The 19,861-nt window shown below is 46.3% G+C and overlaps 2 protein-coding genes, 1 long non-coding RNA gene and 1 other non-coding gene across 11 annotated transcripts in view; 1 reads left to right on the top strand and 3 right to left on the bottom strand.

Moving 5' to 3' along the window:
- Apbb2 (amyloid beta precursor protein binding family B member 2) overlaps positions 1-5,199 on the bottom strand; it is a 382,955-nt gene extending 377,756 nt beyond the window's left edge. For 3 of the 7 annotated variants that reach the window (XR_015636595.1, XM_087583033.1, XM_087583040.1), the window contains exon 1: positions 4,445-4,620. The gene's annotated coding sequence lies outside the window, so the exon portion shown is untranslated. The other 4 variants (XR_015636597.1, XM_087583036.1, XM_087583035.1 and 1 more) reach the window with 2 other exon arrangements.
- LOC120096871 (U6 spliceosomal RNA) lies at positions 2,976-3,082 on the bottom strand. Its single transcript, XR_015637764.1, has one exon. It is a non-coding gene; the product is annotated as a U6 spliceosomal RNA (small nuclear RNA).
- Positions 4,804-15,372, top strand: Uchl1 (ubiquitin C-terminal hydrolase L1). Of its 2 annotated transcripts, NM_017237.4 has the most exon segments (9): positions 4,804-4,885; positions 4,998-5,009; positions 5,511-5,639; positions 8,239-8,389; positions 10,857-10,942; positions 11,019-11,066; positions 12,005-12,071; positions 13,194-13,252; positions 14,978-15,372. In NM_017237.4, coding segments are annotated over 9 exon segments (672 nt in total). In that variant the 5' UTR covers positions 4,804-4,852; the 3' UTR covers positions 15,065-15,372.
- On the bottom strand, positions 5,870-18,559 carry LOC134481847 (uncharacterized). The gene is made up of 3 exons (XR_015637428.1): positions 18,337-18,559; positions 6,110-6,397; positions 5,870-6,017 (listed from the first exon to the last, which is right to left on the bottom strand). It is a non-coding gene; the product is annotated as an uncharacterized LOC134481847 (long non-coding RNA).
- Between the last annotated feature and the right edge of the window lie 1,302 nt (positions 18,560-19,861).

The raw sequence follows: 19,861 nt of genomic DNA, 5'->3' as shown, positions 1-19,861 counted from the left end.
ATGATGCAAGCCTTAAAAGACATCGAACATTTTAAAAGTTAAACAGTTCCCATTCAATCTAACATTCTCACTTCTAGAAGTGAGTGAGCCATGAAAATAATTTCCCACACAATGATTTATACAGAAACATGCAAAGTCGTGTTAGACACGATGGGCTGAACTGATTTTTCTGTATTAAATTTAATGATGTGGCCAAGCAAACATCCGCCAGTCAGTGATGGAAAACAAGCAGGACGCGTCTATAGAGTGGAACGCTACTCAGCAATTGAAAACAATGACTTCCGGGGCATACCAACAGACAAAACTCAGGAACAGTAAGAGGAGCCTGACGCTAAAGATTATTTAGTGCACGATTCCATGGCTATGACCTATGTACAGAGCCAGGAAATGTCAGTGGCAGGCTAACTAGAAGAGGACATTAATCGCAAAAACTTAACTGACAACTTTTGCAATAAACTATTTTAGTATTAAGACCATGGCGTAGCATGCACAAAGGTGAGACTCCACGAGAAATTGCCGTTGTGCTCTCACACGAAGACTCTATATGTCCATGCTGCCTCTCTACACTGTCAAAGATTGTTACAGTTGTTGAAGAAGAAAATACACTTACTTAGATCTCTGTCACATCTGGCTTCTTAATCAACCTAAAGATTATTCTCGCTGGTAAACACACTGGCATAGGAAATCACTTAATTTCTTTCCTTCATAAAACCAAACCAAACTTCTTTGTTCTCTGAAACATAGACTAGGTTGCACATTATTTTGGCTTTTCTGCAAGATCTCAGGGTCTCTTTCTCTCTTTTTTTAAGCTTTGTTTGTTTATTTTGTGTGTGTGTGTGTGTGTGTGTGTGTGTGTGTGTGTGTGTGTGTGTGTGGTGTTTGCCCCATGGTAGCCAGAAGAGGGCATCGGATACCCTGGAGCTGTAGGTGGCCATGAGCCTCTGGATGTGGATGCTGGGAACTGAACTCTGGTTCTCAAAAGAGCAGAAAGCATTCCAGGCTCTTTCAAGGTCTCCTGGGAAGGGCAGCCTTGATAGTTTTCAGCCAGAAAGTTTTCATTGAGTGTTTATTGGTCAGGTGCAGTTAATCTAGTCCATATGGTCAGTGTAATTTTCTTTCCTTATTAAATATATCATAAATATTATATTAATCTAGTCTAAAGATATTATATTATATTAATCTAGTCTAAAGATAGCACATATTTGTTGTCATAACTTTTGGAAGATATCGTAGTTACAATTACTGTGATAAAGCACCATGACCAAAGTAACCTGGGGAGGAAAGGGTGTATTTGACTTACGCTTCTGTATCCATAGTCCACCACTGAAGGAAGTTGGGACAGGAACTTAAGCAAGGCACAAACTGGAGGCAGGAGCTGATACAGAGGCACTGCTCACTGGCTTGCATGTCTTGGCTTATTCAGTCTCCTTTCTTATAGAATCCAGGACCTCCAGTCCAGGAGTGGCACCACCCACAATGGGCTGGGCCCTTCCCCATCAACCACTAATTAAGAAAAATGCCCTACAGGCTTGCCTACAGCCAGACCTCCCTCCTCTCTGATTAGCCTAGTTTGTGTCAAGTTGGCATAAAACTCGTTAACACAGCAGACATCACCAATCAATCACAGCATTTATTTATTTTTTCCAGAGAACTTGGAAACCTGAAGGCACTGAGATGGGAACTCACAATGATTAAAATTAAATTGAACTTCTAGTTTCTGCTAGAGACAACGATTGCATTAACTTTACATTCAAATTATGATGCCTGAAATATTTGAAGCTGGGCATGATGCCACCCTGTCTTTAATCCCACACTTGGGAGGGAGAGGCAGTGCATCTCTGCAAGTTCAGGGCCAGATTCATTCATTCAGGGTCTACATAGAATGTTCCAGGCCAGCCACAGCTACACCATGGGACCCTTTCTCCAAACATTTTTTTTTTCGGAGTTGGGGACCGAACCCAGGGCCTTGCGCTTGCTAGGCAAGCGCTCTACCACTGAGCTAAATCCCCAACCCCTCCAAACATTTTTTTTATTTTTTACTCTTTTTCTCACATACTACTCAAAAGGTCAGGTACTATAGTCATTAATTCATGTTTAATTGATTGAAAGGTTTTCCTTATGATTTTTCTGTATTAAATTTAATCAACTTATGCCATGGGTATGCAATAGGATCTTGCTAAGTTTCCCAGGCTGGCCTTGAACGTGCTATGCAGTCCAGCATAGCCCTATATGATTCCCCTGGCTCAGTCTCTTAACCACTAGCACTGCCATGTTCACCTTGTATATTTAATTTTAAATAGTTTTAACAAAATGTTGTGTTTTTTTCAAGTTGGCACTTTTCCATATTTATGTTGTAACTGTAGAATTCCCGGGGAGAAAGAATTACTCCACCGACCAATTGTATGTAACCAACACACGTGTAGAACTCCATACAGATCCCTGGTATGTACGCTGATATGCTCACCAAGCTGTGTGCCCATCACTACACTCCCTGTCCACCTCATCTCTTTATTTTAGGCTCGTTCCTTTAAACAGTCCTGACGTTTGGATTGTTGGGACTCAGTTGCAGACACTCACTAACTCAGCTCTAATTACACAGTACAGAACTGCAAAACCAACTGTAACTGATTGCCACCTCAGGCAGCAGATCCCGCCTGTCCAGCCAGCTTCACCGCCAAAAGAGAAACTAAGCCCCAGCCCACAAAGCCCATTCTACACAAATCGTCCTATTTTTTTCCTACAAATTATGAGCCCTAGAATCTGGCTAAAGTCTACACACACACACACACACACACACACACACACACACGTTTGTTGAGTGAATAACTAAGTATGTTGCACAAAGACTTCTGGTCGTGACGTCATACTGCTCTTCCTAGCTATTCTGGCAATACCTGTCCACTGCTGACCTCTGCCTGTCCATCAGCCTTAGCTTAAATGCAACTTCCTTTCATGTCTTTTTTTTTTCCTACCATAAAAATATGGAATGCTTCACGAATTTGCGTGTCATCCTTGCGCAGGGGCCATGCTAACCTTCTCTGTATCGTTCCAATTTTAGTGTATGTGCTGCCGAAGAGAGCACCCTTCCATGTCTTTTTAATTCCCTCCGCTGAGTTAGGTGTTCCCTCCACACTGTAAGAGCCACAGGAAGAAGTTTCAATACCTCCACCCTAGCCTACGGATAACCGCTGCAATGAAGGGAGTTTCAATATTCATTTCTGGATTCACCCGATTCCCAAGCTCGGTGACCAGTGGTAGTAAACGGGTATGCAGTATTTATGGAAGGAATGGATAAATGAAGAAAACTGGAAATGTAGTTTGTCTCTGCCAAAAGACAGAAAGGCACCCAGTCTAACCAGGTGCACTGGATTATGTCTACCTGTCGTGGAGCATTTTTAATTAACTGCATTGAGATGAAATTTACATAGTATAAAATCCACTCATTAGGATCTTACTAACGCCTTCTTGCCTCTCACACTTGGTAAGTGAAGGTCATTTTTTTTTTTTTCTGATGATGAAACAGGGAGAAAAATCGAAGTAGTACCTTGCTGAGTCTAAAACAGAAAATGGACCCTTCAGGCCTTACGAACCAGGACTTGTTTTCCTGCTTCATTTTCCAACTGTGGCACCAAGCAAATTAACAGCCCCAGATCCTGATGTATAAAATTTCACACATACAATTTTGGCCCCTCTCAGGGTGAAATAAGATGGCTTGCTGTAAAAACAACGTTTGTTCCCTCCATCCTATGCCCTGCTAACCTCGGGCTCTCACGCAGCATGTCTGTTTCTCACCGTTTGTTCTGAGTCCATTTTTTAAAATACCCAACCTGCCTGCTTCCTTAGCCACCTCACTGTGTGATTTAGCTTTCCTGACAACTGATACAGATCTGGTCCCTCCTCCTACTCAACCTTCGCCACAAGCTTTTGCTTTCCATCTCTTGAACGTTAGAAAGAACGCCCCCGCCCTCACCACTGGAGAACCGTGGTCTCTCCGCAGTTGCTATTCCCTTTCTTCAGTGCGTAGGTATTGTGAACCAAAATCTTATTATCCCAAACCTCTGTTCTTTGAAAAAGGACCCCCCCATTTTTATTATTTTTTAAAAATGCTTTTTTCTTTTAAACCTCTAGTCTCAAAATCACCTATCTTTTCTTTAATCTGTTTCTAAAGTCCCTGGACGCCTGTATTCTATGTGTCTTTTATGTTCCGCTTCCCAGAGACCCACCGGTTCTTCCCCTGGAGTCACATTACATCAGCTTCACTAATGTACTACATATCAGATGTTTTATTCTAAGCAGTCCATTAAAAACCGAGTCTGGACACAGGTTCAATTTAACATGGAGGACAGATTGTCTAAGGTTAAGTACAAACTGTTCCGAGATGGGGGGAGGGGAGAGGACCGACAAATATTTATATTCATATTAAACATTATTTATATATTTATACCTGTTGACTTTGTGCTTTTTCTCAAAGTTTCAGAGACCCTCGAGCTTTGGAGTGATTGAGACGATAGAGGAGGGTTTCCAGAAATCTCGCCCCAAATTAAAAGCTCCATCAAGAAGGCTGCTCCATGCGTTCAAGGAACACCCACCAACAAAACCCCTCTCCACAACCACCAGATTAGCTCACCGGCGAGTGAGACTGCAAGGTTTGGGGGCTCGGCTGTACCATTCTGTGCGGTGCATGGGGGAATTCGAGCCCTCTTTGCCATACTCCTCGGCTTGGTTCTGCTCCTGCCTCCCCTGCTCATGCTTTCCCAGTGAGTGAGGCCGGCGCTTTATAGCAGCCGCCTGGGCGGCTCCACCGGCTGTTTTTTGGCTCCTGCGCTTGTTCTTCCCTGTGCACTCCGCAAAGATGCAGCTGAAACCGATGGAGATTAACCCCGAGGTAAATGTAGCTTCTAGGCCGCCTTGGGAGCAAAAGGCTGGGCCTTCGCTACAGCTAGGTAGCTGAATCATCGAGTTTTATTATCATTTTCCTCTTTGCTTTTTCCTTTCAGATGCTGAACAAAGTGAGTGGCGTGGCGCGCAGTCTCTGTCCCTCTCCCACGGGAGCATCGCTGGAGACGCCTAGCCGGCCGCGCCCTGTGCTGTGGAGGTGGCCGGGCTGGGGCGGCCAGAAGGGTGTCGCCTCTGCCCTGAGTTATTTAGGGGTTTTGGGGTGACTGAGAAAGATCAATCTCGGGGAGGTGGCAGAGGATTGACCCAGACGGGAGCGGGCGCCGGGAACACATCTCGAGGGCGTGGCGACGGTCAGCGGACTCTAGTCCGAGGGCTTCGCGCGAGCCACGTGTGGGCTGAGCTTTGTGCTGTGTCACTGCGCGACACGGAGGGTGGGCCGCTGCGGAGGCTCCTCCCAGACTCGGGTGGGGGAACCCGTGTGTGTGTGTTTGGTGGGGGGTGGGGAGTGGGAGGGCGGCACGCTGAATGCTCGTGCTGACCCCGCCCCCTAGCAGGTGCCCATCATTTGTCCGGCTTTTTCCGGCTGGCTGCCCCTGTCTTTTTCCCTGCAGGTGTTGGCCAAGCTGGGGGTCGCCGGGCAGTGGCGCTTTGCCGACGTGCTAGGGCTGGAGGAGGAGACTCTGGGCTCAGTGCCATCTCCTGCCTGCGCCCTGCTGCTGCTGTTTCCCCTCACGGCCCAGGTAGGGAAAGGTCTTGGGTGGGCTGGTCTCAGTTAATGCACAGTGCACGCTGTACCCTTTTCCTGTACTGTAGGGGATAAGGATCCCTCCTCTTAGGGTGGGAGGCGCCTGTGTTTTCAAGATACCTGTTCATTGGTGCTCTGTTGTAGTGGCCATTATTGCATCAATTTGGAAAAGAAGAAACCCATTGAGTCCCAAGTCTTATTTTTTCAGTTAGCCAGAGAAAGAACCCGAACCTATTTATTTATTTATTTATTTATTTATTAGCCTCCCTTCCAGTTGCAGATGGCTGTTGGTTTCCTTTTAAGGAGCGTGCGTGGGCCAGGTCCCTGTTTGGTTCTCCAGCTCCCACCTAGCTGTAGACTGCCCGGGGCCTGGCTTGCTTAAGTCAAAAGGGTTCTCTTAATTATCTGCCTTTCCGTTAGATCTCCCCTCCCCCCCCCTCCCAGCAGGCACGCTGTTGAATGTACCTTTTAGAAAGCTGAATCACTGGTGCACAGAATCTTTTCAACCGCTGTCTCTACCTCTCTGACCTTGTAGCTGGATGAAGTGGGGCTCCTCTAGCACAATCTCGGGAACACCTTTCATTTTCTGAAGCAGCCTTTCATCTTCTTCCAACTTCCACAGTGCAGGGATGCATGGGACTCAAAGACTGAGGGTCAGATAGAGACAAAACAGCAGGGTATGTGTTGTCCTGTAGTGTGTGGAGTCCCAGTAGCGCATCCATCCTCTGCCTCCTCCTGTTGGCGCCCAGCTGCCTAATGACGTAAGAGGGGATGAAATTGGTAAAACTTGGAGGTATTTGCATCTCTGCCATGACTCCAAATGGTAGGTTAATTAAGTACCATCCTAAGGGCAGGCGCTCTAGAAACACTAAGCTGTATGGGAAATTCTAGGCCTTCGTCTCTGGTGAGTTGAAACATGGTGTGGTTTGGAAGATCTCAGTGACAAGTTTTCTAGTCAGGGCTTTTTTTGCTACTGCTCCATGTCAGATTGGCTTTCTCGCCTGAACTGAAGTCCGCTCTCCTCCCGTCGTAGCAGTTTCTGGAACTGCTCTCCAGAGGAACCATGATGACTTGGAGGTTTTGAGCAGAGCTCAGGCAAGGCCTCTGGGAGGCAGTGGTGAGCCTCCTCGCTGGCCTCACTTTGCGCAGGCTCTGGAGGATGTTTTTAGAAAACATTCCAGTATGGTTGGAGTAATGTTTTGTCCTTCAGCTGCAGTCTTATCTGCCCCCCTGTATTGAGTACTTATTCTGCATATGTAATGGGTAAAACACCAAGGGATTTTTTTTTTTTTTTGGTTCTTTTTTTCCGGAGCTGGGGACCGAACCCAGGGCCTTGCGCTTCCTAGGTAAGCGCTCTACCACTGAGCTAAATCCCCAGCCCCCACCAAAGGATTTTTTAATGGAAAACAGAGCTTGTGTCTGACTTCTGTCCACAAGCTAGTTTAGAAAGCACCTCATCCTTACAAAGGTTATGTTGGGAAATCCTACATGAGCATCTTAATTCACCTTTGTGATGATGAGAACCAGGAATTATGCTCATGTGAGAGCTCAGTGGTCATGTGTTTTACAGTGAGAGCTGATTAGCATTAAGAGATATGAAAACCCTTAACAGTGAATGGGAAGGAAGGACATCTGAGCACCAGTCCATCTTGTGAAGGCAGTCTTACTTCTCTCCTGTAGCCGCAGAGTAAATGTACAGTAAACACGAGGCTACTAGACTAGGAGCCGAGCTGGCTGATGTGCTGTGTGAATTCTGGCCTCAGGCAGAAGGCATTTCTATGGCTGTAGCACCAGCTTTTGATTGACAGTTCCCCACTTCTCAGGTCTTCCAAACTCGCTGGGGGGGGCAGTCTCCCGATTCACTGTACAAGATGCTGGCAGTGCTTGGTGGAAATCTGTTCATAGAGCAGCCTCCCCAGATAAGTGCTAATCTGTCTTCTGGTTAGAACGTCCCCTGTATTTCTGGCAAGGATAAACTAGTACCCTGTCTTTTACAGAATAAAAGTTTGGTCGGTTTTTTGTTTGTTTGTTTGTTTTTAATCATAGTTCAGTACTTGTAACCAGTTGGCTTTACTTTTCTAAAACAAACCAGGAAGGGGAATTCTTGGCGTCTGCTTCTCCTTCCAAATAGTTGGGCCTTGTTAAAAGACATTGACTTGCACACAAACAGAACAGTTAAAGAATAGCGCAACAAACACCAGCTGGTGTTAACCTGGGGTATTGATCAAAGCTTGATGAGAAACCTGTGTGAAATACAGTCATTATTCTCACTGAAGGGAGAAAACCCTGAACGGAGCTCTGTTTGCAGATTTCATGACTCCCCGCCTCCAGCTAAAGGTTGCTGTGGTGTCTAGACAACCTTGGGCAGCATCCAAGTCAGTGCCTGCACTGCAGCATCAGGGTGGAGCTGCGTGGCCTGCTTGGGTGTGGGAGGGAGGCTGTCCTTCCAGGCATGCAACAGCCTCTAGAACCACGGTGCTTGCTCATGGCCACACACCCTGCTGCGTGTCTCTTTAGAGTTGGCTGAACTTCCACCTGCTTTCATTTACAGATAAAAAAAAAAAAAAACCCACTCATTTTCTCCCCATTCACAGCATGAAAACTTCAGGAAAAAACAAATTGAGGAACTGAAGGGACAAGAAGTTAGCCCTAAAGTTTACTTCATGAAGCAGACCATCGGGAACTCCTGTGGTACCATTGGGCTGATCCACGCAGTGGCCAATAACCAAGACAAGCTGGAATTTGGTACTTGTGGTCATCTGTTTTGTTTTTTGGTTTTTTTTTTTTTTAATTTGTGTGGGTACATGCCACAGCATGCCTATGGGGGGTCCTCACCGTCCACTTAATAGATGTTTGGGGGAACCCACTCACCATCTAAGTCACCTGCTATTTTTAAACTTGAAGTTGTATGGGAAATTCTAGGCCTTCGTCTCTGGTGAGTTGAAACATGGTGTGGTTTGGAAGATCTCAGTGACAAGTTTTCTAGTCAGGGCTTTTATTGCTACTGCTCCATGTCAGATTGGCTTTCTCGCCTGAACTGAAGTCCGCTCTCCTCCCGTCGTAGCAGTTTCTGGAACTGCTCTCCAGAGGAACCATGATGACTTGGAGGTTTTGAGCAGAGCTCAGGCAAGGCCAGCTGCCTGTGGTCTCAAAGAGTTCGGAGTTTTGCAGTGACCATTTATTTCAGCAATATATAAACACATACACCGAGGTGGGACAGGACGGACCCTCACTCTGACTCTGTAATTTTGGCTAACCTGGCTGTCCTTGAACTCAAGGCAATCTTCTTGCCTCATACTGGGACTTCCACATCCATCTTTAAAGTTGTTTTGAAGCCTGTTAAATCACATCTGCCACTTAACCCGGATGTAGTGCTGTGAGGGAGCTCTGCTGTTCGTTTTGAGGGAAACTAATTCTCTAAGAAGTGTGGGCCCCTGTGTAATTTTTTTCTTTTTTTCTCACAGCTTTACGGGGCTTAGGTAAAAGAAAAGGAATACTTAAGGGCCAGCTATGTAAAGATACGTGCGTGTGTACACACACACACACTATAATGCTCAAAATTCTAAGGAACTGTGACATCCAGAAATAGGGACCCTATCTACAGTGGTTCTATGCCATAATTGACAGAAGGACCATAGAGCTGTGACCTGCTGATGCAGAAAGGGTAGCAGCAGGCTGGAACCCTAAAGGGAGCCACCGAGAGCAAAAGCAGGTGGAGGGCCTCATCCCTCCTCCGGTGGAAACTGAACGGGATGTAAGAGAAAGAGGTCTGTGCTTTTAAGCTTGTGAAAGGCATAAGAGCCAGCAAGGAAGGTTCTACTCACATAGCAGTTACGTGCAGTTCAGGCCAAGAATCAGCAAAGTTTCTTAAAATGCCAGAAACTCAACCTTACAGGCTCGGAGAGCTATGTGGGCTCTGACTTTAGCTGAAGACTGGCCTTGGCTATGCTGGAAGCTCATGGGCGTTCGATGAAAACGTTATTTGTAGAATGAAATAACAGTCCTTTGCCATCTTATTTTGAATGGCTGCAAATGGTTACACATTGAATATTCTGAGTACCGTTACTCCCGCAGGCCAAATGCAGTCCCAGCCATGCAGGACACTGAGACAGGATCACTTGAGCCTAGGCAAGGCCCTGGAGGGACTTGTGTCCAAGTAACACAATGGAACGTTAGAACCATGGTAAAGCTGGGGTTCATAAGTTAATTCGATTCAGTCCTTCTCATGGAGTTAAGAGGATCCCCATCAGTTCCAGGGCTTGGTTTTTTTTTTTTTTTTTCTTCTCAGTGACAAGGGTCAAGTCCAAGGCTAGATAAGTACTATACTGTGGAGCCTGCACTCAGCCTTCCAGAGTTTAATGTGACGCCCAGTAACTGGATTTGTTACATCTAAGGCTGACAGTTCATACAGAGGTCATCTGAAATCAGTTATTTTTATGATAGCTGGCTCTCCCGCCTCCCCACACTTACTCCCGTTGAGCAGGAATGGTGTCTAGCGCACAGGCAGCTGGCACTGGGCTCTAAGCCAGACCGCACAGGTTTTCCTGCTTTTACAGACCTGTATGCTAATGGCATTCAGTGTCTGTTTGCCACTCTGAAATGAAAACCAGGATTTGGGAACTGTTACTGGATTAGAATGTTACTGTGACACCACACGTGTAGTAGATGATGTGCTGCTTAGGCGGTGGGACACACCTTTAATCCCCTCAGGAGGCTGACCTACAGAAACTGATCTCTGAATTCAAGGCCAACCAGATCTACAGAGCAAGTTCTAAGACAGCCAGGGCTGCACAGAAAAATCCTGTCTCTTAAAAACAAACAAACAAAAAAAAAAAAAAACAGTTGCATTGATTTAGGAAGTGGTACAGAGTCAGCCACAGACACAGTAGGCACTGCTTTTAGGGAACTACATAGGCTCTCACAAGTACATGATTTAGCTATGAAATTTGAGAAGTGAGTAGGACAGGAATTGGAGTGTCAAGGACCCTCATGTACGCTGAGGAGTGGACCAGCCTGTCTGGCCTGATGGCAGCAGCAGGGAGTAGTTGGGAAGCTAGCCTGTGAAAAGGGATACCATGTCCACGTCCCGGGAAGCTGCGTATAGACTGAGGTGGCTCATAGGACCAGCCGTGCAGAGGCCTGAGTGGGCAGTCAGTGTATGCCAGCTCACACCGTCTGATGTGTGCTGATGCGTGTGTTTTCTTTTCCAAAGAGGATGGATCAGTCCTGAAACAGTTTCTGTCTGAAACGGAGAAGTTGTCCCCTGAAGACAGAGCCAAGTGTTTCGAGAAGAACGAGGTAGAGTGTGTTTCTGTGGCCACACTTTTAAATGACTCTGGATGGCCGTGTGCTAATGGCTTCCTCTCTTCTGCAGGCCATTCAGGCAGCCCATGACTCCGTGGCCCAGGAGGGCCAGTGCCGGGTAAATATGCATGCACATACAGAACTGGGCCAGGCGCCCTCTGTCTCCTGTGAGGTATTTACAGGAATCTTTACAGCACTGCTGCGGTCAGCAAATGTTGCTCGCCAAGCCCAGCTGACATCAGAAACGTCTCCTCTGGGAACATTCAGACTTAATCTACACCCCTCAAATAGTTCCAGGAATCTACTTGGCAACTAGACTAAGTCAGTGGTCTATCCTGTGTTTAGCTTATAAGAGCTTTTGAGGGTTCAGCTCCAGCGCCAAAAAGGAAGTGGGCCATAGTGTGAACAGACGTAAAAAGCAGTGGTTCTCAACCTGTGGATCATGACCTTTTTTGGGGGGTTGAATGACCTTTGGGGGGTCACATTATCAGATATAATAACAGTACAAAATTACAGTTAGGAAGTAGCAACAAAATAATTTTATGATTGGTGGTCAGCACCATGTGAGGAACTTTATGAAAGGGTCACAAGCATTCAGAAGATCAATTCGGAATTGATCTTCCCTAAGGCTGATGTCCTTCCCATTAAAAAGCACACAGTACCTAGGCCTGGCGGGTCAGCCATTCCAGCGTTTCTGCCTTAGCAGGTTTACATGCAAGCTGTTGGAGTATATTTCACTTGGATAGTAAGAGAATTTATTTTTTTTAAATATTTATTTTTATGCCTTATGGGTGTTTTTCCGCATATATGTATTTATATGTGTGTGTGTGTGTGTACCACATATTAGTCTGGTGCCCCTTGGGGCCAGAATTGGGCAGGAAATCCCTTGGACCTGGAGTTAAGGTGATAGGGAGCCACCACCCACTGCTGGGATCCGAACACGGGTCCTACGAAAGAGTATTCTTTAACTAAGCTATCTCTCCAGCCCAAGAATGTATTTTTAATAAGTATATTTGCTACCTCACTTTTTTTTTTTATTTTCTTCACTATCTGCAGGTAGACGACAAAGTGAATTTCCATTTTATCCTGTTCAATAATGTGGACGGCCACCTCTACGAGCTCGGTATGCATCGCCCCACTTGGGATCCAGTATGATTTCATGCATTCGTTCAGACTTGGTCTCTCCTACAGCATTGTTGTGGGACTTTCTGGCTGTAGGCATGCACTGATTTATGAAGCCAGAAATGTGTATTCCAAAGAGAACACTGGGCTGGCTCTCCGTTGGACCTAGTTGGCCTTCCTCAGGCAACTGAAATGCTCAATGGCTTTAGTGACAAGCCAGGGACAGATTGGCATCAGTTGTAGGGGTTCATGGCACTCCCCACCCGACTCCCTTATGTTCCCTAATACCCATTTCACCAAGGATCAGTACCTAAGTGTTAACTTGTTTCTGTAAAGTGAATTTAAGATTTTCGTTTATGAGGTTGGGGATTTAGCTCAGTGGTAGAGCGCTTGCCTAGCGTGCGCAAGGCCTTGAGTTCGGTCCCCAGCTCCGAAAAAAAGAAAAAAAAAAACAAAAAAACAAACAAACAAGATTTTCGTTTATGAGAACAGGGTCTTTGTCTAGCCCTGAATGTCCTGCAACTTATTTTCTAAACCAGGCTGGCCTCAAACTCAGATCAGCCTGCCCCTGCCCCACTAAATGTTGGAATTAAAGGCGTGCGTCACCACACCCAAGCTATAAAGTGAGTTTGGGTCTGTTGAGCATCATTTCCATTTGAAGCAGTAAAAAGGCATCTCCATCTTGGGAAATCCATTCATTTTCTTTTAATGGAGAAAGGCTTGCACCTGTATCACCTCAGAGTTAAAGGCTCCCAGGGGCAAAGGAGATGGGAAAAAATCAGCAGTCACAAAAGGGCAGCTGGAAACCGGAGCAGTCTTTACTCTTGCCTAGAGACTGCCTGACTTTTCCACAGTTGTTTTCTCCAAAGCATGGGGGTACAATTAATTCCTCCTGTTAGGGTAGCTGGGTCGGGCCTGTGTGATCTCATCGACTGTAGACTAGAATTGTCAGCGACCATCCAGGAGCACTTCAATCTCATGCATCCTGCCGCTTTGAGATCAGACTCCCCTTGTGGGAATGGTAGCAGCGTTTGGACAAATCTTAGAAATCCTTCTGGATTGGGCAGCTACCAGATTCTGGGAATGCAGAGGAGCGCTGACAGGCCTGCCTTCTTTGTTCCAGATGGGCGAATGCCTTTCCCGGTGAACCATGGCGCCAGTTCAGAGGACTCTCTGCTGCAGGTAATCCATCCCCGAGTGCCTCTCCTCCCTGCAGACCCCTTTCTTCCAGCTGCTTTTGTGCATTCTGCTGACATTCAGGAACCCCGAATCACTAATAGCATTGTTTAGGGCTTAAAGATGGCTTTAGTCATTCTGTCTGCCTCGTTTTATTAGCAGGTGGTTTTAAACCGGATCCTAAAAAAAAAAAAAAAAAGCCCTGACTATAATCTGTTTCATGTGCCGACTTTAGTTAGAATTGGCTTGAAAGCCATTTTGTGTTTCGAGTGTGGGATTAAGGAGGCCATTGTCTCCTTGTTGGGTTATATACCCTCACTAAAGAGTAGAACATCAACTCTCTCCACCTTCCCTAATCCTTCCAGGATTCTGGTTACATCACCTTGTTGGGTATATGTTAAAAATTTTGGTTAGGTAAATTATGTATTTGGTCTCCTTCCACGTAACCTACTGGTATCAGAACAGAAGATTCAGAACCACTTGGCTAGAGAGAGATGGTCAGTATTAAACAGAGTGTGCACTGCTCATGCGGAGGACCCAAGCTCGGTTCTCAGTACTCACATCCAGACAGCTCATAGCTTCCCGTAACCACCTCGAGGGCACCCACGAGCATGCACAAACCCACACGTAGTCACACAGCTGATGGAAGGGGCTGGAGAGATGGCTTAGCTGGTGATGCGCTTGCACAGGCTCCGGGTTTGATCCCTAGCACCATGTGATAGCTCGTAACCGTATATAACTCCGTTTCCGGGGAACCGGATGCCCTTTTCATGCCTCCAGGGGTGCACGTGGCATCTAGACATGCAGGCAGGCTAAACAGTTACATAGATAAAACATTCGTTAAAAGAATGAAATCTTGAGGACGCTGTGTTCATCGTGCTAGAAGAGGGACTACTGTGAACTCCGTTCTGAACTGTCATAGGCCCTTTTAACCTAGAGCTGAATCTTTAGGCTGGGATCATCTTGCTGTTAAAAAGGCTATTTTTTTTATGATAGAATAGAAGACATTGAGGTATGACTTGACTTGTAGTAGCAACAGCAGCTACTCTTCGTCAGTGCTTGGTGTGCACACAGTGGGGGTCAGCAAAGGTTATCCGTAAGGAGCCAGAGAGGAAGTATTCTGGCTTTGTGTGGCGGATGGCTCTGTGGCAAGTGTCCAGTGCTGCTTCTGTCGCTCTAGGCTCTGCTAGATACTTCTAAATGAACATGTGATCTACCTGTCTACAAAGGTTTGCTCACCTCACTGGCAAAAAGGCTGGGTTTGGCACATAGCCTGTAGTTTATTGACTCCTGGGCTGGGTGATTCTCTGAGTTCTACCTTTGAGCCCCCACCATGGTGCAGGAAGTGAGACTCCTTGCCCATCTCTCAAAGACAGATCAATGCCCAAGGTTGCTATGAATTCAATGGTAGAACCATGGTTCTTGGCCTGTGTACCTTGAGACCCTTCTTTATAAAGGATACGGCTTTGGAACATCAAAGATCTGGTCATCTCATAGCACTCGTGGACCAAGTTATACCAACCCAGGCACATGGCACAACAACATGGAGTCATTCAGAGCGAGCGTGTCCAGGCTAAAGTTGAGCCTGTGGTATAGGGTCTAAGAGTCAGGATTTTTCCCTTGTCTCTGACCTCTATTAAAGTCAATGAGATGAACTGGAAATATCTTCCCTTTGGAATTTCTGTATATTACAGGTTCTGTTTGGATATTAATACTATCCCTCCTTTTTAGGATGCCGCCAAGGTCTGCAGAGAATTCACTGAGCGCGAGCAGGGAGAGGTCCGCTTCTCCGCAGTGGCTCTCTGCAAAGCAGCCTAAGTAGGGAGAGAGAACCAGCCGCTCCCCCATCCCTGGGCAGGTGCGCGCTGCCCTGCCCTTGGTTTGCAGCTTTAGCACTTAACAACCACAGCTGTCTTCTTGCGTTCTACTGCCCCGTCCCCTCCACCCCACCCAGGCCACCAGGGAGCTCTGTGACAGCCACACCAGTGTGAACTTCAGAGGCTAAGCTCTTACCCTCCTGTGTCTTGTACCTTGCTCTCTATGGTCTCTTTGGTTTCTGTAAGTTACGGCCTTGGATGTGGTTTGTCTAGTCCTCAAGAGGAAGAATAAAACTTTTCTGCTGGCAACAGGATTAGCTGGTTTTTATTCCCCCTTGTCCCCCCTATACACACACACAAATGTCTTCCATCTAATGCAGGTAAGATTACCATAAATAGTATTGGCTTAGTATTTAATCCAGACTTTATTTCCATGCACTGATATTTCTACACATAACTGTAGAAACTTAATATTTTTAAAAGTTCGGTGTAGCCTGGGTGTTGTGACTCAAGCTTGTGTAATCCTAGCACTAGGGGGTTAAAGCAGGAAGATTCCACAAGTTTCAGGCTATCCTGGGCTACAGAGTAGGACTTGTGTGGGTGGGTGGGGGCGGTGGTATAAGTGGGCAATTTTAACAGTTTCCATAAAGTGGACACCCAGTTTTCTGTATCTGTATCATTGATGTTTTCTGTTGGTTTCATATTACATTTCAGTCCTGGTAACATTGTTAGCTGAAGGTCCCTAGCCTACTGTTTCCTCATTCACTGAATGCCATCTCTCTGGTCAGAGTCACACCTTACGTTGGGCTCTTTGGGACACTGGCCACTGTTCCCACCTTTCCTCAGTTCGATGGACTTGGATTATTTTGAGCAGGACTAAAACTAATGGGTAGTTTGCAAGTTGTCCCTTGATTTCAGATTTCAGATAGTGAGGTGGAGGAGGGCGCAGGCACACAAATGCCACAGTGAGTTCGTGGAAACCAGAGGGCAGCTCTTCAGGAGCCAGTTCTCTGCCCACCATGGTGGAGGCAGAGTCTCTGGTTACTGTTGCTGGGCTGCATATGGGAGCCTCCCGCTGTCCTCCTGTCTCCACCCCATCTCACGGCAGGAGAGCGGAGTTTACAGATTCACACCACTGCATCCGGATTTTATGTGGGTTCTAGGATCAGATGTGGTTCATTATATTTGCTCAGCCATAGCTTTGCTCACTGAGTGGTCTCGTTTGTCTAATGTTTTCCTGATTAATGACTTAACACAGTGGTTAAGCGCCATTTTCATGGGGTCATATAGAGAGGTCAACCTCAAGGTGCTGGTCCTTGCTTTGCACTTTGAGAGCAGAGACTTTGGTAACTGGCCCACAGGCATCTGGGAATCGGCTGTCTTTGCCTCCCGTTTTGCTGTGGACATACATGCTGGGATTACAGGCGTGTGCTACTGAGTCTGTTCTTGTGTGGTATGCTGGCTGGTTTAATGTCAAGTTGACACAAGCCCGAGTTGTTTGTGAAGAAGGACATTCGAGCAATTTCCATTTGTGAAAATGTCCCAACCAGATTGGCCTGTGGTAGATTTTCTTCATGATGCGGGAAGACCCAGCTTATTGTGGGCGTCACCCCTGGGCTGATGGCCCTGGGATGTATAAATAGCAGGCAGAGCAAGCCAGTAAGCAGCACTGGCTTCTGTATCCGTTCCTGCCTGAGGGTTCCTACCCAGACTTCTCGGGATAACTGACTGCAAGCTGTAAGAGGAAAAAAACATTGCCTCTTCAAGTTACATTTAGTAACTTGTTTTAGCACAGTGATAGAAGACCTGCCTAAGACATGTGAGTTCTAGGGGTCCGAATTATACCCTCATGCTTGAGTAGCAAAACACTATCCAGTGAGCCATCTCACCCTGTTGTGTCTTGAGACAGGGTCCCCTGGTCCTCAAGGGCTGAGATTGCAGGCTTGCCCTACCACGCTATGAGTTCTGTGCTGAGGGTCACATCCAGGGCTTTGCTCATTCTGGGCAAGCACCCTGACAGCTGGGGGGCATCTGTAGCCCTTCTTTGGTCCTTAGCTTCTGTGTTGATAGCGCTTTGAAACTTTGAAGCAAGGTGGCTGAGTGGGTAAAGGTTCTTCACTGCCAGGCACAGCCTGAGTTTAAGTCTCAGGACCCACATGGTGGCAGGAGAGAACCAACTCCTGCAGACCATCTTCTCATCTCCACATGTATGTTGACATGCATGCGCACATGCATGCAAATAAAATAGAAAAAGAATGCCTTAGTTTGGACCCAAGATATTTACATTTTTAGGGGATAATGTGATAATTGATACACGTATATAATGTGAAATCATCAAATTAGGACAATGAATGTTCCTATCTCCTCACACATTTATTATTCCTTTGTCTTGAAAAACCTTCAAATTTCTTTATAAAACATGTCAGGTTGTGAACTGTAGTCACCCTGACTACCAAGAACACTAGAATGTATTCCTTTGTAACTCGTAATCATCCAACCTTCTGGAATATCTGGTTGACCACCGCCTTCTCTCTAACGGCTACTCTTCTACTCAGTTTCAATGAGATCAACTTTGGGTTTTTGTTTGTTTTAGCTTCTATTAAGAGCATGTAATATCTGTCTGTCTTTCTCTCTGGCTTGTAAAAATGTTTAACCTCTTTTAGTCCCTGATCCCAGAATAATGGCTCTGAGACTAATTTATTAATAAATACCTTGGTCATAAGCTTAGGCTCATTCCCCGACTAGCTCGTAACTTATTTAACCCAGTCAAACTATTCTATGTCTTCCACACGGTTAGTTAACTCTCCTCGGCTTCATGTGACCAAGTCTGGTGCTAATCTCCTCTTCATTCTATCCTGAGTTTAGCCACCTGCTGGTTTACATTTCCTCTCCTCAGCCTCCCAGCCCAAATCTCACACCATTCTCTATTTCCCAGAACCCTCTCTTCCTACTACTGTCCCACCTCCTATTTCCTGCCTCAGTTCATTGGCCATAGGCTTTTTAATTGACAGGTGTTGCTTAGATTCTCTCTACACTGGCTGGCTTCATTTAGCAGAGTAGGGGGGTGGGTCATACCTCTCCAAGTTGCTATAAACAACAGGACTCTTTTCTTTCTCGTGGTCAGATACTTCATTGTGTGAGGGCAAACTTACATCTGCCAGCACCTTTTGAGTGCAGGTTCTCTCTATTCCTCGAAAGAAGTGACCATGTCTACGAACCCCCTATTGATGTAAAAACTATGACTTAAGGGAAGATGGGGTTGCTCTGGCTTACAGTTCAGGGTGCGCACCGTCCATCATGATGGGAAAAGCAAGGCAGCTAGAGCTTGACACAGTGGTTCACATCACATCCAGATAGAAACAGAATGACGAGTGCATGCTGGTCCTCAGCTGGCTTTCTCCACTTACACCATCCAGGATCCCCCGCCCAGGGAGTAGTCCTGCTCACCAGTGGTCAGCATGGTCTTCCCACAGTGGTCTCCCACAGGCCTGCCCAGAGGCCCATCTCCTAGGTGATTCTAGATCCTGCCAAGCTGACAACACTAGTCCACGAGGACAATGATGCAATGATTCTAGCGACATACAGGGGAAGCTGGAGGGATGCCCTTTAATTTTCACTTGAGTTAGGAGTGAAACAGTTGCTTAGGGTTGAATGTGTCCTTGGCTTGTTTCTATCTCACTCAACAGAGAATGGTCCTCTACCACATCCGCTTAAAGTAGACACTGAGAGATCTGGACCAGGGCTGGGATGAAGCTCAGAACCTTGGGTTTAATCTTCAGCACCAAAATAACAACTAAATAAAACATACTCAAAAGCCAGTGAAGATGTCTAGGAAGGGCATGGCCTCTAGAAGTTTCCATCTAGTGACACCAGTTTCTCTCCAGTCAGATATGTGGTTCTCCACTTTGAATTCCAACGGAAGGCAGATCCCTCTGGGGTGAGGTGACTCAGAGGACCTGGGTTCTCCAACAGGCCGTCCGATTGGCATCCTAGATTTGTCTAAGATTTATACATCAGCTAATTCCCTTGTCTCTCTGTAATACGGTACTACTGCTCTTGGGTAGTGGAGGGGACTTTTGTATGTTTTCAGCGAACAGAGAGGTATGTGGTGCTAAAATCTCCCCTTTTAAACAAACGCCCCCAATGTCTAATCAGGTTGGTCCCTTGAGGTCACAGACTATCGAGATAATACCTGGGCTGCCTATACACCCACAGACATGGAGAAATGTTCATGAAGGAATCCCATGAGACAGCTGGTTGAAACCTGCTTGAGTACGTCCTTAAAGCCTGGGGAAGTTTGGCTCTCCTCCAGTGCGCTGCATTTTTGACCACGTTGTATGGTCTTGGTATCACTCCTGTATTTAAGATGGAGGACTGACACAAGGTGAAGCTCAAGCAGCTTGTCCAAGGTTCTTGCTTAGTCAGTGACGTATCCAATATGCAAACTAAAGCAGATGAAAATACATGGTATGTTTTTTCCTGGGCATAAATGGACCTAGCAAAGATATGTTTAAGTTTCATGGCCTCACACATAGATGAATCCTTCCAACATTCTAGCTTGTTTATCCCAGTAAAATTGGCATTTTTTTTGTATCTTTATTCTTTTTAAAATCCCTCCCTCCCTCCCTCCATCCCTCCCTCCTTCCCTCCCTCCTTCCCTCCCTCCCCCCTCCCTCCCTCCCTCCCTCCCTCCCTCCATCCCTCCCTCCTTCCCTCCCTCCCTCCCTCCTTTCCTTCCTAGGCTCTCACTAGGCAGCCCTGGCTGGCCTAGAACTCTGTCCGTAGAACAGACTGGCCT

Source organism: Rattus norvegicus, chromosome 14 (genome assembly GCF_021556685.1).
Source record: "Rattus norvegicus strain SHRSP/BbbUtx chromosome 14, alternate assembly SHRSP_T2T, whole genome shotgun sequence".
NCBI lineage: Eukaryota > Metazoa > Chordata > Mammalia > Rodentia > Muridae > Rattus > Rattus norvegicus.
Note: the sequence above shows the minus strand (reverse complement) of the source record. Positions and strands in the feature narration are given on the sequence as shown.